This window comes from Triticum urartu, chromosome 1A (assembly GCF_056163025.1).
Source record: "Triticum urartu cultivar PI428250 chromosome 1A, HENAU_Tu73, whole genome shotgun sequence".
NCBI lineage: Eukaryota > Viridiplantae > Streptophyta > Magnoliopsida > Poales > Poaceae > Triticum > Triticum urartu.
In genome coordinates this window covers 231373879-231391876 of record NC_141873.1, presented here as the reverse complement: position 1 = coordinate 231391876, position 17998 = coordinate 231373879, and the positions used below count along the sequence as shown (strand labels likewise).

Below are 17998 nucleotides of genomic sequence, written 5' to 3'. Positions count from 1 at the left end.
GAATCCCAACTTGCATAACCAAGCTTAGATTATGAAGCTAATTAGCCATCCTAATGTCTGTAGACAAGATTAGACTCATAATTCCGTTTTAAGAGGTGCGTCTGAGATGCACCCCAGTCACTAATACATATCAAACACGAAATGTTTAAAGCACATCTAAGTGATTTCATCAAACATCAAAAATAAAAAAGAAAGAAAAATGAAAATATCATACAAATCTTCACGTAAAATCAATAATATAAAACTTGCAATATTTATAGCACATCTATATGTGCGTTAGCAAAACTGTATCAAATGAAGGAGTTGGAACTTTGATACACGTGGTTTGGATGGCCGTCTCCGTATCCACGAACGTGTGGACATTCTGTGTATCTGATTTGCTGATCCGCATTGAGTTGCCCTAAAACGAACGTACTGCGCAATTTTACGCACTCCGGTTGACTGATCGAAGCTCAAACGAAGAATAAACTAGTTATATTTCGATTTTTATATCAGTCAAACAAGGCTCAAAGACAGGAAAGGTCACACGCACTCCCCTGATCTCCCCGTTTTCCCCCAAATCCTCAGCAACCCCGCCAGATCGCGGGCGATATTCTCGCAGGCGGCCTGCGACGAGCGCGTGCCAGGCGCCAGCAACCACCGGCCTCCTTGCAGTGGAGCACCTGCAGCCGCTGCATAATAATCCGTAGCGGCGACAGTGAGAAAGCGAGAGAAGAGGGGATGGCCAGCCTGTCCATCACGGTGATGACGCTGAACCTGCACGAGGGGAATCAACCGAGCGAGAGCCCTAACAGCTGGGAGAAGCGCCGCGACATCTGCGTTAGCGTCATCACCAGTTACTCCCCCACCATCCTCTGCACCCAGCAAGGTGGGCGGGGCTGCTATAGAATATGGTTCCCTTCTCTTGTGTCATGTAATTGAGTTGATTCAATCATTCATCGAGGTGTGCATTTGATTTATACCGTTGTTAGATTTAAGTAGTATCCATACGGACTACGCATGGAATTTGATCTCTTACTGTCCGGAGAAGGTTTGTTATTAGTAGCAAATAAAAGTGTCTGGATTCCTTGTTTCAAAAAGAGAAAAAGAGTGTCTGGATTAGCTTCAACAGCCCATACGAGCTTTAATGAATTGTTTGGTTCAATCTCGAAAAAAAAAGTTCGGTTCCTATAGTTGGATCTTCACTCTGTATTTAGAGTTCCAGAGTCATGATTTTCTTGCTCACATTGGTTTGTTCTGTGACTTCATGACTTACATTCCCCATTTTATTTCAACCTCTTCTTCAGTTTGTTCTAGGCTTGAAATAACATGTCTCATATGCAGGGTTGAGGTGCCAGCTGGACTACCTACAGCAGTGCCTGCCTGGTAATGCTCTCTCTCCATGATACCCCCCCCCCCCTCCCGCCCCCCGCACGGTCCTCCTTGCATGCTATTACTTTATAATGGATAACCGTTGTACTTTGAGCGTACGATCGTGGGTAGTCTCAAATATCACCTTCTTAGGCTTTGCTGCAAACTGGTGGAAATGTTCTTCGCTCTGTTGAATTCATCAATATTCTTCATTATAAAGAATGAATTTTTCAAGCTGCCTGGTATTATCATCTATTTGCTAATATCCTAGTTACCCAAAGCAACATCTTCTTGCCCGAATCGTGCAGCCAAATGCGTGTCATTTTGTAATTGGAGAAAGTTTTTGTTAGAGTCCTGGGGTTGGAGGGCGTAGCCTTGGCTTGGAGGTGACCGAGGGCCGATGAAGGTCCTCTGGGTAGGCGTCTTACCTGTGTCGAGGGATAATGGTGGAGGAAGAGAAGAGCTTGGGGGCGAACTAGGCCTAGCTTAGATGGTTAGGTTCCTTTTGGTGGAACTAGCGCACCCGGGTTCAAGTCCTAGACTTGACACGGGTGCTTGCATATTTCCTAGAATTATTTAGGCTTTCTGACGCTATTCTCTTAGTGGTATGACGTGTGCCCGTCGACTACGAGGTGCCTGTGGAGACTTCGTCAATCTTAAGATCTGCCGGCTCAGTCTCGTGTTTCTAAGAAAAAGAGCTTGGGGGAAAGGACTTGACATAATTGATTGATCAAGTTTCCCGTATAGACCACCTCTCCTTACATTATGGAAAGTCCTACATCTATTTCTCTTCCTAAAGGAATCATATCCTACTACGAATTGACTTCTTTCCATCAGCAAATCAATAGTGCATGGAAGTAAATAGGATTGCCCCCACGCAAGGCATCTCCAACGCGGACGCCCAAACCTCCCCTATATGCTTGGACCAGACAGTCCGAACACTTTTAGGCCTCCAAAGCAGCCGACCAAAATTGGACCGGACCGGTCCGGGCATCCGAAATCCCCCAGTCTGGCCCCAAATCGGGGGGGGGGGGGGCTCATGTGGAGTCCGGACATCCTCCATGTCAAACTCCGACACCCTGGTCCCACCCAAAATCTGAGTTGTCTCCTGTAGTCTTTGACCCGCTTTGCCTCGCACATTGAAGCTTCACCGCTCTGCCTACTGCATTCATGGACGGGTAGCCGACAAGCTGCCTGAGGAGCCTACCCTGGCTATTGAAGGCTGGCTGGCAACCCCCCAAACCCTATCTCGAGCCCATTCTTCCAATTTTCCCAACCCTTCGCCTCCGCAAGGAGCACCCTAGCTCATCATCCGCATCCATCGTCGCCATGGTGCTGACGAAGATAACGTGCTACACGCAGCTCATGCCACAGCACCTCGTGGAGTTCTCGGCGGAGATGCGGGCCGCTGAGGCCTGACCCGCAACCCACATTGTGGCTAGCCTTCCTTCGAGCTCGGGCGAGGATGAGGAGGAAAAGCCCTGGAGTGCATTGACGATACCAGGAACTGGCAGTAGTCCTGATAGGGTGTAGTGCGAGACCAGAGGTACCAGAGGGGATCACACACAAAGTGTTTACCCAGGTTCGGGTCCTCATCATGGAGCAACTCGATGCGGAGATTGCAGATGTCGTCGCCGTGACCGCACCCTTGATGGACCTGGAGATTGTTGCGGAGAACCACGTGGTATGGGGTCAGTGCAGAGCGTTTGTAGGGTTCGAGCGCAATCACGGTGAGGTCATCATCGGCGACAACAAAGACAAGGAGCGGCAATACGACGACGATGCCAAAGCGGCACACGTGTCCACAAAGGCGGATCCGCGCCAGCCACCAACGATCGACGAGGTCAACGGTCTTGCACGGGGGTCATCATTCTCACCTTACACACGGATGAGTAGATTTAGGTTTATTTGTATGAACTATCAATGTATTTTGCTATGTGAAAATATGCAATGTTGCATGGCTTGGTAGTAAAAATATGCAATTTTTTAGGGATAGCATTGGATGGCGTTCGCCTGGTTGGATGTCCGGATGTGTCCGTGGACATTTGGGGGAGTCTGTTTGATGAAGACCATTGGAGATCCCTAACATCATTCCTCTCCTCGTCAAGCAGCTCGTCCTCGAGAAGAAAACCAAGGAAGTGAGCTTTAAACTCCGCCAAACGTTCCTAGGAAGTCTCTTCCTCTGATGAACCTGCCCACAAAATCAGAACATGGCTCATGCCTCGTCGAAGACTATGAAGAGCTACCTTACCTTTTCTATAAAAGGTAGAGAGGGAGCAGCACTAGGTGGCATCCATGGAATTTCTTCAACCAGCTAAGATGGTAGACATCAAGAATTCGAGCTCCGTCCATAAGATCCAATTTGTAGGCCACAAATCCACTGTGTTCGAGGACTTAGTACTGTCCATAGAACCTAGGAGCAAGCATGCCACGAGTATATCCTGGAACAGATGCCGCTGGTCGTCAAAGTAGGCGCAACATGGCCCACTCTCCAACATCGTTGCACTGCTGAGCCCAAAGAAGATGGTGACAGACCTCAAAAACAAATTCATTTTTGAAGTGTATATGTGGATTGCCTAGCCCTTTCCATCAATTTGGACTTTTGGTTGCATTGGCTAGTGCATGAAGCTTAACATGGTATCAGAGCCTAAGATCTTGAGTTCAAGTCCTGGCTTTCGCAATTTATCCAAAAATTCCTGCTGCCGCATCCATGTCCACATATAGGCCTCTTGAGCCATACCTCTAAGTCTATTAACATGTTGACTTCCCGCGTTACATGTGAGAGGGGGTGTTGAAGTGTACATGTGGATTGCCTTGCCCTTCCCATCATTTTGGACTTTTGGTTGCGTTGGCTAGTGCATGAAGCTTACCATGGTATCAGGGCCTAAGGTCTTGAGTTCAAGTCCTGGCTTTTGCGATTTATTCAAAAATTGTTGCTGCCCCGCTCTATGTCCACGTATAAGCCTCTTGAGCCATACCTCTAAGTCTATTCACGTGTTGACTTCCCGCGTCACACGTGAGAGGTGGTGTTGAAGTGTATATGTGAACTGCCTAGCCCTTTCCATCAATTCAGACTTTTGGTTGCGTTGGCTAGTGCATGCAGCTTAACAATTCACACCTGGCAAAATACCACCTGACCTTCCTCTCGGAGGCAGGCATACCATGCATAACCAAGACCACCACATATGCAGCTCAAAAAACGTGTCAAGAAGTTCGTATCTCGAGTCTCCATGAGAACGATGGAGTCCTAGTTTTATCCTCCAGGAATCTCAGTTAGAATTTGTCTTTTAGCCAAGTCATGAAAACCTCTGCTATTCTAGAAAATTCATCTCATTGGTCGTGAAGCCTATTTTTGAATTTGTTTTGCGTGCTACGTTGCACAAAAGAAATATCGTATTGCTTTCTAGTGTGCCTTAAGTGGCCTTTACAGGAATACGAGGAATATCCATATAATTTTCAAGTACCCTTTCCTCTTCAGGATTCAGGTCCTCACACATGTCTTGAATATACAATATTGAGAGCCCATGAGGGCCATCATCCGCGACGGGAGTATCAGCGGCCATTTTTTGTAACATTACCAGTGCCCTATCGATCTGTGAGTCCAACAACTCATTGATTGATGAAGCCACCTCATGCCTTATTACATAAGGAGACCCCTAGTCTCGAAGCTTTCTGAATTCAACTTCTGAGAAGTAAAGAACCGAAAACTTCTTATTGTAAAGCATAACTGAATTAGTCTCAATGTCCTGAAGCTTGGCGGCGCACATAGCTTGATCCGTCTGCAAGTCGTTGGGGTCAGGCTTCTCTCGAATCCTAGTACTGAAGTGACGGTGGATGGATGTGGGGTAGGGGATGCCACCAAATGCAGCAACCTCCGTGTTGGACGGTGAGGAGGTAGTTGCCACCTGCAGTGTACCCCTCGGCGTAGACAGCTGCAGTAGAGGATGACCAACAGCCAACTCCTGGCTACTAACAGGAGTATCGCCGGTCCTCCCAGTCCCAACATAGGTGACGATGACCTGGTAGCGGCAGCACCGTGGGCTGCGGGTGGGATGTGGTGCAACGTGCACACCCACAATTAGGGGTGGCCTCGGACACCATGGGCAAGGCCACGCCCAGCTGAAGACACCGAACAGTCCTCAGGAGCTCGTGCCCCGAGGAACCAGCAAGGCCGCGCCCAGCGATGGCGCGATGCGTCTGTGTTGGTCTTGACGACCAGGCGTTGGCAGTCATCGACGCCTTGCAGCGCCTTGCAGCGTTGCCAGCGCACCGGCTGACACAGCTGGCGTGGTCACCGTAGGAACCTGCGGCGATGCTTTACGCGCACCGACGGCCTGCAGCGAACTTGGCACCAAGGGATCAGGGAAAGGTGGCGTCAGAATGTACAACAGCACACCCAGGCGCTGCCACTGGCCGCGGAGTTGTAGGCAAATTCGACAACCGCCTGTCCACCTGCGACGCAGATGCAACCACGATGGCAGTCGGTGGGGAACAGTGCACGGGCGTCAGGGGTGCAGCAAGCACCTGGCTCCGAGGCGACGACCATGAGGAAGACTCTGACCAAAGCGGCAGCGAGTGCGTCGGGGGGTCGAGTACGAGGGCCGTCCCGGCAGGCACCTTGGCAGGTGCAGGTGGAGCAGAGAAGGAGCCATGATACAACTCGGCATTGTCCTCCAAAGTCATCTGCCACGAACGGTCATGCGAGCGACGACTAGCACTTGTGGAGATCTCTGAGGTCATCGGTGCCACCACCCTGGCCCAAATACCATCAGCCACAGGAGTATATTAGAGACAACTGGACAAGGAACGAGCGTTAGACCAGATTCATTGAACTGAATAGGAACTAATTTGTTTTTCCTAACTAGTACTGTTGTCCCTGTTGCTGGGTTACTTTACTCCTGCCACCACAGCTTGTGGCCAGTTACACTGCTGCATTTGATATGCTGTTGCGTGCTGATTGCTAAAAATAAAAAGGAAATATATTGGGAAAATTGAGAGTATACTTGTCCTTTTACAGTGTGGTATAGTAAAAATTTCTGCGCACCTTCTTTTGTTTTTTTAAAAAAATATCCCAGGATTCTAGCATATATATAAATCTATCTGCTTGACCAACAAGTAGATAGGTACCTTCTAAAACCTTTGCAATTGTGAAATCGATGGATATCAGAATGGAGAACTTATCCCCAGTAGGTCTCTTGATTCTGCTATGGCATCGGGGGAACTTCAAGCTATAGACCCACAGGGGATGTAGCCAGTGTTTTGTTATCAACACAACTTAGCAATGTCATCATTAATTTCATGACACCTCATCTTGCCGTAATCACCCCTAAGCCCTAGGATTCATGGTCTACGAATGATTGCTTTGTATAAGCTAGCCATTGTCAAACCACTTGAGGCATACTTCCAAGCAATTCTTGGATCAAATCTGTATACTCCCCTTTTCATTTGTGTTGTACACTTGTACTACATAACAGGCCCTTGTTATCTGCATATGAGAAGTATAAAGATAGTATCTCTATCTCCTTTCTACAACTGCACGCGAGAATAGTTCAATTATATTCTGATTCAGAAAAATAAATGCTGGTGTTATTTCCTTTATGTTAGAGCCTAGGGCCACATGTGGCCGTTACATGACTATGAGTTTATGAAGTATATATTGCACTTTCTAAAACTTATATGGTTCTGTGTGTTATATTTTGATGATACGATTGGCCTAAAATGAAACAACTGAGAAGCACTGATTGTCAAATATATTATATTCTTAATTTGATTGATCACCATGGGATTTTTTTTCGAGAAAACGCAAGAGAGCTTGCATTTCATTGCTTTGGAAAGAAAGAGAGTTTCAGTTACAATCCTCCTAGGAGGGAATTACAGTGCCCAGAGGCATATCAGTGCACGTCCCATGTTTGCGGTACGATGGCACGGAGCCCTAGGGCGCCGGCTCTGGCCCAGAGGGCGGCCTCGTCCTTGATCTTCGTGAGCAGATCGGTCGCTGAGGGCCGTCCTCTGTTGAAGACGCAATCGTTACGGTGCTTCCAGATCATCCATGGGACGAGGAGGGTCACGGAAGCGAGGCCCTTGCGCATGGGCTTTGGGGTGTGCTGCCGCGCCGTGTGCCACCAGTCGTTGAGAGAAGTCTCGCTGTCGGGCAGGGCGCAGGAGAGTCGGAGCCAGTGCAGCACCTCGTACCAGATCCGCCGGGCGAAGGGGCAAACTAGGATGAGGTGGTGCATGGTCTCGGGGGCCTGGTCGCAGAGGGGACATCGTGCGGGGTGTTGCAGGCCGCGGTGGGCGAGGCAGTCGGCCGTCCAATATCAGTCCAGGTGGGCGAGCCAGTGAAAGAATCGGACGCGCGGGGGCGCCCAGTTCTTCCAGGTGAGCTTCCATGCGTCGCAGCCCGTGGAGCCATTGAAGGTGGCGATGTAGGCTGATTTGGCAGAGTAGACGCCGCGGGGGTTCCACTTCCAGGAGAGGCGGTCTGGCTCGGCGGAGAGGGTCGTGTGGCTGATTGCGTGCCAGAGCTGTAAGTATTGCCCGATTTTATGGATGCCAATCGTGCCGTGTATGTCCCGTGCCCATCGGTTGGCCTGTAATCCGTCGGCGACGGTCCTGAGCTTGCGGTGGTGCATTCTTCTTCGCATCTGTCATTTCTGTTGGGCTTATATACTTTTCCTGTGCCTTTAGGGAAAAACATTTTTCTTTGACCAAGATGAACCAAATTTAGCTATTAACTAAAAGGCCTGAGAGCTACCTATTCTTTTTCTAGCACAATGCTGTGTTGTCTGTTTATCTGCCATCTAGGATGTATGAGGCCGAATTACCAAGCTGTTGCACTGATCCAGGTTATGAGCAATTTGGCATTTCAAGAAAAGGTTCACAGGACACCACTGATGAATATTGCACAATATTCTACGAAAAGGAGAAGGTTTTTCTTTCCTTGACATGATACTATTCTGCTAGAAATGAATAATGTCTTTTCGTATATGAGTCGAACTACCATGAATTTGATGAAGGTGGAGCTTACAGAAGGTGGCACCTTCTGGTTATCAGAATCTCCATCAGTGCCAGGAAGCATTTCATGGGGAGCTACTGCACCATGCATTGCTACATGGGCAATATCCTTTTGCATGATACTTTTGTCATTATATTATTCTATCATCTCCTAGTCTCTTGACTGGAATTTATTGGAACATGAAGAAATTTGTGCCTTAACTGACATGATGTACACACGTTTCAACTCAAAAGAGTAGAACAACCTGGGTTCAGTTTCCAGATTGTAAATACAAATCTTGATGAAGATAGCCCTCGTGCTCGTAGACGAAGTGCTTTGCTTACGTGGCAGCATATAGCTTCTTTGCCACCCAACTTGCCTGTGATCTATTGTGGGGGCTTCAACACACAAAAGGAATCTATGACGGGACGTTTTTTGCTCGGCAGATCTAGGTATAACTTGTTGGAGGATGATAATTTTGTTGAGATTAACATGGCTAGTTCACATAGAAATATTATTTGTACAAATGTCGACTCCTTATTCCAGTTTTATGGTTGTCAGGTAAAAACCTACCTTTTATGTTAATATAAAATAATATGTGATAACATATACCTTTACAATTTTCTTAGAAGACTCTTTCTAGCATTTTGGTAAGATAAAAGTTCAAAATACCTGATCTGCCATGTAATAAAACTGCTGATATGGCTTTACATATTGTGTTGATGTGATAGGCATGATGTTCTTTTGGAGTACTTCCTCCATCCGGATATATAAGGCCTAATACGTGTTCCAAGATTTACTTTGACAATCTATAAGATCAATAATATATTAGATGTATGCTATAGAAATTATATCACTGGAAACTCCTTCCAAATACGTATTTGAAGGTAATTTTTTTTTGTAAGACACACAGTATATATTATTGGTCTGAGCGATGGTTGAAGTAAATCTCAAATTATGTATTAGGCCGAGTACATCTTATTGGATAGCTGTGCTGTATTGGATCTTGTGTCGATTCTGTTTGTTGTACGTATATGTTGTGCATGATCATCTATGATATATTTTCAGAAATAGCAAAAGTACCATTAACAACATTTTTAAAAGATTTGAACCTTTTCTGTAACCTAGGTAGTTAAAGATATTGTACATTCAAATTTCAGAAATAAAGTTTGAGTTTAGGTGTCAAAAACTACTATACATTTGGTTATTAATATATGATGAAGTCGCAACGTTTTAAAAAGTTTGATTTCCAAAATTTCAGTATCTGCAAGTATTTAAGAAATCCCGAAAGTGTATTTTTTTCTTCTAAAAATCATGTTCCCATATGTTCCAACAGAATTAATAAAATACATAACTCGTACAATCCAGTAGTCACAATAATTAGCTTAGACTTAAAGAAAACAGTCAACTTTAAAGTAGAGAGAATAAAAAATAACCATATTATATATTTCGGAAACCCCATAACACTGATCATCAACATTGTCAAGAGATGTCCCCAGTGTTCAATCTTTTGATGAACATGTTAGCGAAGAGGAAAAAATTGATGGTAGACCTGAATCTTGCAACTACCAAGTCACATATATCATATTTTCTCTGTTTTTCCACAAAGAAATAATTGCTTGTGAATGGTGAGTACACTTTGCTCTTAAGCAAGTTCATCAGTATTCTACTCGAAAAGAAAGATACAAAGTAAATATACTGACCATACCAGGGGCAAAGTTTGGCGACGTTAGCTAAAATAAGTTTAACAAAGTACATATGCAGAACCATCTCTTTTTGCAAGCCCATATCAAATGCATAATCTTAAACGTATGTGTGATATGTCCATGTTTTTCTATGCAAAGGCAGCTCTTGTAAATGTGTTCACCCCATAGTCGTTCCACAGTGAGCAAGATAATACTAATTGCAGATCAGGTTAGGGATGAGTGGTATTTGGGTTTGATTGGGCCTTAGTGTAATTTCGAAATGCTTAATTGCCTCTGTCGAGAAATGGACCTAACCACTTTATTATGATTGGTATTTGTATAGACAGAGCCCCCAATCATGAATAAGATCATAGTTCCTTGAGTATGCGTCTTTTATGTTTTGAGTCCAGCCCTTCCTATTTTTTAGATGACTCCCTTGCTACGTTGATTGACATAATTCCATATGATTTTGATTACAGGGAACATGGTGTTGTGGGTGATATGAGAGATGCTTGGCCAAATGCTCGTGTGCGCAAAAATGTTTCACTGATACACACATATCATGGATTTAAAGGTACCCCTTTTACTTCGCTCAGATGCCTCCTTTTCCAGTCCCATATCTAGGAAGAAAATATAGTTGTTGTCATAGTGTCTTGGTTTACTTGCTAAACAAAGGAAAAAAAAAACATCCCCTTCAGTATGAAAGGCAATCTTGCTACAATATAAGTAAATATAACCAAACTTACTCATTTTCTTAAGTTTTTTAAGCCAAACAGCTCAACTGATTATTTCAAGAGAAAATTGGCATTCCCTTATCTTATAATTAAGAAATTGAAAAGATAAAAGGGATGTGCTGTTTGAAGTTTATATATTTGTATCATTATATTGTAGATAGAAGTATAGAACATTTAGCTATATTTCCAAAAGCAACATCTCTCACTACTATGCATACATTTTATCTGTGCAATGATGGGTTTTCTGCATCACCTACTTTTTCAGTGGGTGAATATATCGAGATCAATTTATTATAAACAGTAACCTGGTTGGTTTCTGTTGCAGTTTACACCTGCCAATATTTTCTCTTCTCAAGTAGCCGTATTATTTCTACATATCTTACACGGAAGATTGCTGTGATGCAGGGGAAAAACAAGGTGCGGTAGAATTCCTAAAATTAGTATTCAGAGCTCTTTGTCTCTGCTGGGACAGACAAACTCAGGACTTGCATATTGACTGGATACTGTTTAGAGGACGCCCACTGGTTCCTGCACTATGCGAAGTCATAAATGACAATATAGATGGTGTTTATCCATCATCACATTTTCCCATCTTTGCTGAGTTTTTACTTCCACGCTCAGTTCGCCTAGCCGAGATGCCTTCATAGTCATTGTTTGTATTATTATTGCCATTTTCTTCTTCTCACTAGTTCCCCGGCCTTGTTTCCATTTTGGTCCAAATTGTCCCTTCTACATACCCTGCGGGTTGTTCTGGAAAGCATCTTTCCGTACCATGGCAACAACAGCTCCTACAGTCTCTGAAATTTTACTGTTGTGGTTAATACTGTTTTTTTTTTCCTTTGCACTGGTCTGCATTTGTTATGTTGTACGATGCCTTAACAACCAGGACTGCCGCTATTGTTCTTGCCTTGGTCTTCTTTAATTTTATATAAGTTCTTTTTTAATCTCTTGTCAATGCCGCGGGTGCATCTTTTTGTGGATGTATATTGAACTGATGGAAATGGGCTGCAGAAAACCGTTCAAAGTTGGTTTTTGCCAAGCTTGATGGATCCTCCACCTTCCCTCCCTCCCTTCCCTTCCCTCCTACCATCCCCACCCGCTGCCATTCCTCCTACGACGGTACCCACCCATTCCACAACCACCTTCATCTCACCTCGCCTCCCCTCCGTGATCACTCTTCGGTCCAGGGTGCCATCTGCGGCGCGCAGCTCGCGGCAGGTGACGATAATGGGCTACGATTTTCAAACTCATGGTTGGCTCGCCTTCTCACAACCCATGTCCCTCTTCCGTCACAGTGATAACGGGATTCACCTTGTTGCCTTTGTTGAGTTCGCCACCATGGGCATTGACCGTCTAATGCTTGCTCGCTTTCTCTAGTCATGTCTTGGTGGTGAGTTGGACATGTTCATGCCTTTGTAGCTCTCTCAGTTCACCTTTCGATTCACTGTATTCTCCTCTGGTTGCCACCGCCATCCTTCACGAGCTTGAGATTGCCTCGGAGTGGATTCACATCTCTTTCTTTGCTTGTCCTCTCGCTGCTGTCGCTGTCTGCGCTCTGAAATCAACCGCTCCACCCCTACTGCTGCCACCTCACACCTCATCTTGTTCATGTGATGGTCTCCAAGCCGGTTGTCCCAACGGTCGACATTGTTGATCGCATTCAAGCTGCTCTGTGGCAGGCAAGCGGTCCATGGTGTCACCCCCACGCCTGGGCAGTGGATGCCCATGCTCAAACATCGTGTTCTTTCATTTGTGTTTCCTCCGTCTAGACACCTTCCTGGTGGCTGCCTTGCTTCAAACACAATTTGGGGATCGGGCAAAAAGTTGGTGGTTTGTCACATCTTCTCAGTGTGGTTGTTCAACACCACGTCGGCCAAACACATGTGCCTGCATCATTGTGTGCTCGTCTCTCGCTACGCTGTTCTTCTACGCCTCGGTCATTGGTGCCGTAACGCCATCCGATCGCTCGTCCTCAACCTTGCATGCATGATGTCGGCCACTGTTGGTCGACCCTTGGCTGCCGCTGCCCTGCCCAACGTGTCCGCGGGGGCGCCACCTGCTACTCCAGACACGTTGGTTGCGCCCGCTCCATCGACAGTTGTGCCGCTCGTCGTTGCACTTATGGTTAGGTCGTCCTGTCCTTGAATTAAATTCTATAACTTCACTCTTACCACTCTGAGGTTACTATGTTGCTCTTCTCACCGTGCCATGAGCCAAAGTTTGGTTTCTGGATAGTTTGCAACTCTCAAAATATTAACCCTATACTACATTCATAGTCTCCGCCCAAAACCACTACTTTTTGGTTAAACCAGAGTTCCACACAACTAAGTTAGTCGCGTATGATGAGTGATATTTTTGTACTCATTCCACCATTGTTCAAACTGAATAATCTTGGAATTTTCGAGAGAATCTCTTCGATACTGCCACTAATGACTAACTGACGGTATCAAAACTAGCAGATCCCTGCATAGAGCTGCTCCTTGGGCAGAGCACTCATAGAGGATCAGAATAGGGTACACATGAGAGAAGGATTTACCAAGTTCAGGCCCTCGTGGTGAGGTAATACCCTACATTCTGCATGTATGCTTGTGTCGGTTGTGTTTGACTCGTATGACTAATTGGGTGCTGAATTGGAAGGCCCCTACCTCCGATTATATAGGTGGATGAGGGGTAGGGTTACATGGATCCAAGTCGGGTTACATGGCTTCTAGCCCAAGTTGTCTACTAGAGTACATGTCTCAGTAGGAGATATGCCCTAGAGGCAGTAATAACAGTTATTTTGTATCTCCAAGTTTGTAATGGATGTTTATGTTCCATGCTATAATTGCAATGATTCCCGAGTCTGCAATATCCACGAGGCTCGGAGTGAAACTCATATGCACATGTGGTATAATAAACGGTAAAATGTATTCCTAGTCATGCCTCTAAGACTAGCTCAAGTATTGCATGATGATCCTGTTTTCCTGATCATGGGAATGACTACGCCGACAATTTTGAGGGCACAATGTTAGGAGAACACGTGTGTTGAATCGACTCGAATTGATGTTATGCTATGAGATACATTCGTCACAAGTAAATGGTTAATAACACAGAGAAAGTTAATGTTTGCATAATTCCTTAGACCATGAGAGTGTCGAGTTCCTTCATTCTTGCTTCGTGAACTTTGGGGTTTGTTAAACGCCATATGTAACTGGGTGGCTATTACGGTGGCTTACGGGTTCACGGAAAGGTATGGCAAGGAACGAGATAGCTCAAGATTGAGATTTGCTCCTCCGACGATTGAGAGATATTCTTAGGGCCCTCTCGGTGTTACGGTATCCATCATCATCTGGCCAAACACAATGTGATTTGATCACGGGGATGTCGGAACACGGAAACGAGATAAGAGAACAAACCCGATAACGAGGTAACTGGCATAGTGGACAAGAGTTGATTCACGGGGATGCCGCTAAGTCTCACCTTGGGTGTTTGTAACATATCGTGAAGCAACACAAATAGCACACGACAACTACAGGTTCACTATGGGTGTAGGGATCAATATGGGTGTCCACGGTTCGACTATTGATCATTGATCGAAAAGTGTTCTGGTCATGTTTATACTCCACCGAACCTACAAGGTCACACGCTTAAGGGCCATCTATCTGTGAATACTAGACAGGGAGTCTGAGAGAAAGTCACCGAAAAAGTTCGGAGACAATGAAAAAGTTCTGGAGAGAACACCGAAAAAGTTTCGGTAAAACCAAGAAGTTGTTTCGGAGTAAACCATTAAGCCAAAAAGGTTTTTGGCATGTGCTTGGAATTTTTTGTAAGTGCCAGAATTGTTCTAGGGACTTATGGAATTTTTCAGGAGAAAAAACAGGAAATTTTCTGGAGCAGCTGGAAATGTCTTAGTTACTTTCCGCTGATGAAAATCATTGATCTGAAAAAGTTTCGGAACACGTCCAAATTTATTTTAGTGGGTACTAGAAATGTTCTAGGCCTACAAAAAAAGTTTCAGATTTAGCGGTAGCAGAAAAATGTTTTCGTGAATAGTGAAAAGCATTGATTGGTTGAATTTTATGGATAGTCACTAAAGGGGGTCTTAGCAAAAGATCTAGGGATGACATGGAAGGGTGGGAACCCTTTTTGGGGGGCCCACAAGGTGTGGGACGGCCAATGGTGGAGCTCCCCCATGGGGCTCCACTTGCCATCCTTTTATGCCCTTTATGTGTGACATAAAATGTGGGTGTTTTGGTATTTTTCATGTGCCAATGTAAGTGCATCTAGTGCCACCCCTACTTGGTTTTGAAGTATTGACGACAAACATGGTTGAGGGACTAATGTGTTTGTGAGAATTGCAGGATAACACATGTAGTAGTCCCTCATTGATTCGGTTTACTTACCAGAGATGACCCCTAAAAATGTATGAAGACATTGAAGACAATGGTGGTTTGTGAAGACATTCACGTTGACGATAATGACGTGTGAAGATATTCACTTAAGGACTATGGAGTGCGAAGACATAATTTCTTTCATAGTTTCCTTTTCTTCTTTATTGAGTCATAGGAACCACCAAACTGTCAAGTGGGGTCCAAGTGAACAAAGTCAGAAGACTGACGTGATGCTCAACCCAAATCTTATATCTTCGAGTGAAGACAATGAGAGCAAATATTATCCAGAGTTGGATGGGTCAGCCTTGCTCATAGCCCAAGCCAAGCTGTCGCGTGAGTTTGAAATCCGACCGTTTGACACGTGTCGGTTCCTTAGTGACCCAGGGTAATTTCAGACATATCAGGTCGGGTTGCCTCCTCGCTATAAATAGCCCACCCCTACACCATAAATTGCTGGCTGCTCAGAGTTAGTGCACGGCTTTTGTCGTTCGAGAGAAACCCACCTCCGAAGCCTTTGAGAGAGCAATCCTTGCGAGGACAAAGCCCAAAACACCCAGAGCCAAAGAGTGTTAGGCATCACTGAAGTCTTTCTGTCCACGTGACCTGAAGACTTTACACTTGAGGACTGTGTATCCTCCAGCCGGTTAGGCCCAACGTTTTGAGGATCCAAGAGTCATTGTGGATCACCGGTGAACAAAGTCTATGAAGGTTTGGAAGTCTACCTTGAAGACTTACCAGAGTGATTGAGCGAGGACTAGGTGTCCTTAGCTCAATGGGAATAAGGTGAACACATGGTCTTCTGAGTTCAATCTCAGCATCCCTAACCAGACGTACAATTGTCACAGCAACTGGAACTGGTCTACCAAATCCTCGTCTTCACGAAGCTACTGGTTTTATCCCCCACCTCCTTTACATTTCAGTTTGTCTTTGTGAAGTCATTGCTTGTTTGCCTGATCTGTTTGACTTCACTATGCAAAGAATATTACCTATTTGGCTTCATACTGTCTTCCGTTCCGATCTGTACTACCTAGCTGCTATTAGTCATCGTGCTTTCAGCACTATTGCTCACTTGACTATGGTCTGTTTAGAGTAGTTTATCTTCCGCTGCATATCATATAGGTTCCATTTGATTGTCTGTCTTCAAAGACCTCATGTTTTGAAATTTTTCGTAAAAATCGCCTATTCACCCCCCTCTAGTCGATAACTAGCACTTTCAATTGGTATCGGAGAAAGGTGCTCCCTTGTTTTGTGTGATTCATTTTAACCACCTGGAGTTTTAGCTATGTTGACTGCAGGGATAATCAAGGTCTCCGCTGCGTGCCCCGTCTTCGATGGCACTGATTACCCCTACTGGGAGAATAAGATGCGCATGCATCTTGAAGCTATTAACATAGACCTCTGGTATGTCATCAAGACTCGCGTTCTCAAAGTCGGTGAAGGTGTCACCACTGTTGATGGCAAGAGGTTCGCGCAATTGGACTCAACCGCCAAGAACATCATCTATTGTCATCTGACCAAAGGACAGTATGGCCGTGTGAGTGTGCTGGAAACGGCGAAGCTAGTCTGGGACTGGCTGTCCAAGGTCAACGAAGGCGTCTCAACTCAGAGAGACTCTAGGATTGATGTACTTTGCAATCTCTTCAACTGCTTCAAGAGAAATGTCAATGAGAATGTCCAGCTCACGTTCGACCGCCTCACTGATATCACAAATGAGGTTCGCGCACTCGGCGCAACTGAGATCACGAAGCATGAAATTGTGAAGAAGCTACTGAGATCACTTGACAACTCTTTTGACACTTTGGCCCTGATGATCCAAGGACGCCCTGACTTCAGGATCTCGACCCGTCTAACATACTTGAGAGGCTCAACACACATGAGTTCCAGCTGTCTGAGGAGAGAGATATCTATGGCCCAAACTATGGTCGATCCCGTGCTATGAAGGCAAAAGTTGTTTCCTCATCTGAAGAAGAATCTGACTGCAGTTCTGGTGATCCTAAAGACATTGGCAAAGAGCTCACAATGCTTGTGAGAAAGTTCCAAAAGTTCTCCAAGAAGAATCACTTCGAAAAGTCTTCAAGATCCAGCTCAAGGAATGATGAGGCTTCCTCTCGTGACTACAAGAAGAGAACTTGTCACAAATGCAAGAAGCCAGGCCACTACATATCTAAATGTCCTCAATGGGACAAAGAAGCTAAGAAAAAGAGGAAGAGCAAGGAATATGATTCTGATGACAGGAAGAAGAAGAAATCCTCGAAGTCTTCTTCAAAGTCTTCATCTTACAAGAAGAGCTCATCTGGCAAGGCACGTGCTTTTATTAGCAAGGAGATGGATTCAGAGGAGGAGTCTGATTCAGGCGTGGCAATGTTGGGGAACGTAGTAATTTCAAAAATTTTCCTACGCACACGCAAGATCAGGTGATGCATAGCAACGAGGGGAGAGTGCGATCTACGTACCCTTGTAGATCGACAACGGAAGCGTTTGGTTGATGTAGTCGTACGTCTCCACGGCCCGACCGATCAAGCACCAAAACTACGGCACCTCCGAGTTCTAGCACACGTTCAGCTCGATGACGATCCCCGGACTCCGATCCAGCAAAGTGTCGGGGAAGAGTTCCGTCAGCACGACGGCGTGGTGACGATCTTGATGCACTACCGTCGCAGGGCTTCGCCTAAGCACCGCTACAATATTATCGAGGACTATGGTGGAAGGGGGCACCGCACACGGCTAAGAGTATGATCACGTGGATCAACTTGTGTCTCTCTGGGGTGCCCCTGCCTCCGTATATAAAGGACCAAGGGGGGGAGGCCGGCCGGCCATCATAGGGCGCGCCAGGAGGAGTCCTACTCCCTCCAGGAGTAGGACTTC

At 45.5% G+C, this 17998-nt stretch overlaps 1 protein-coding gene and 1 pseudogene across 1 annotated transcript; one reads left to right on the top strand and one right to left on the bottom strand.

Annotated features, from left to right (window-relative positions):
* The first annotated feature begins 389 nt into the window (after window positions 1–389).
* Window positions 390–11601, top strand: LOC125552149 (DNAse I-like superfamily protein). Its single transcript, XM_087517582.1, has 7 exons — window positions 390–868; window positions 1324–1365; window positions 8196–8278; window positions 8367–8469; window positions 8583–8796; window positions 10509–10603; window positions 11169–11601. Exons 1-7 carry the CDS (start codon window positions 721–723, stop codon window positions 11408–11410), a joined length of 927 nt encoding a protein of 308 aa, XP_087373708.1. The 5' UTR covers window positions 390–720; the 3' UTR covers window positions 11411–11601.
* On the bottom strand, window positions 7242–7994 carry LOC147990674 (uncharacterized; annotated as a pseudogene).
* Window positions 11602–17998: the final 6397 nt, after the last annotated feature.

Coding starts and splice junctions, on each gene's coding strand:
- LOC125552149 (XM_087517582.1), top strand. CDS start 721: ATGGCCAGCCTGTCCATCACGGTGATGACGCTGAACCTGCACGAGGGG. Junction 8,470..8,582: donor ATGCATTGCTACATGGGCAA/TATCCTTTTGCA, acceptor ATGATGTACACA/CGTTTCAACTCAAAAGAGTA. Junction 10,604..11,168: donor CACATATCATGGATTTAAAG/GTACCCCTTTTA, acceptor GCTGTGATGCAG/GGGAAAAACAAGGTGCGGTA.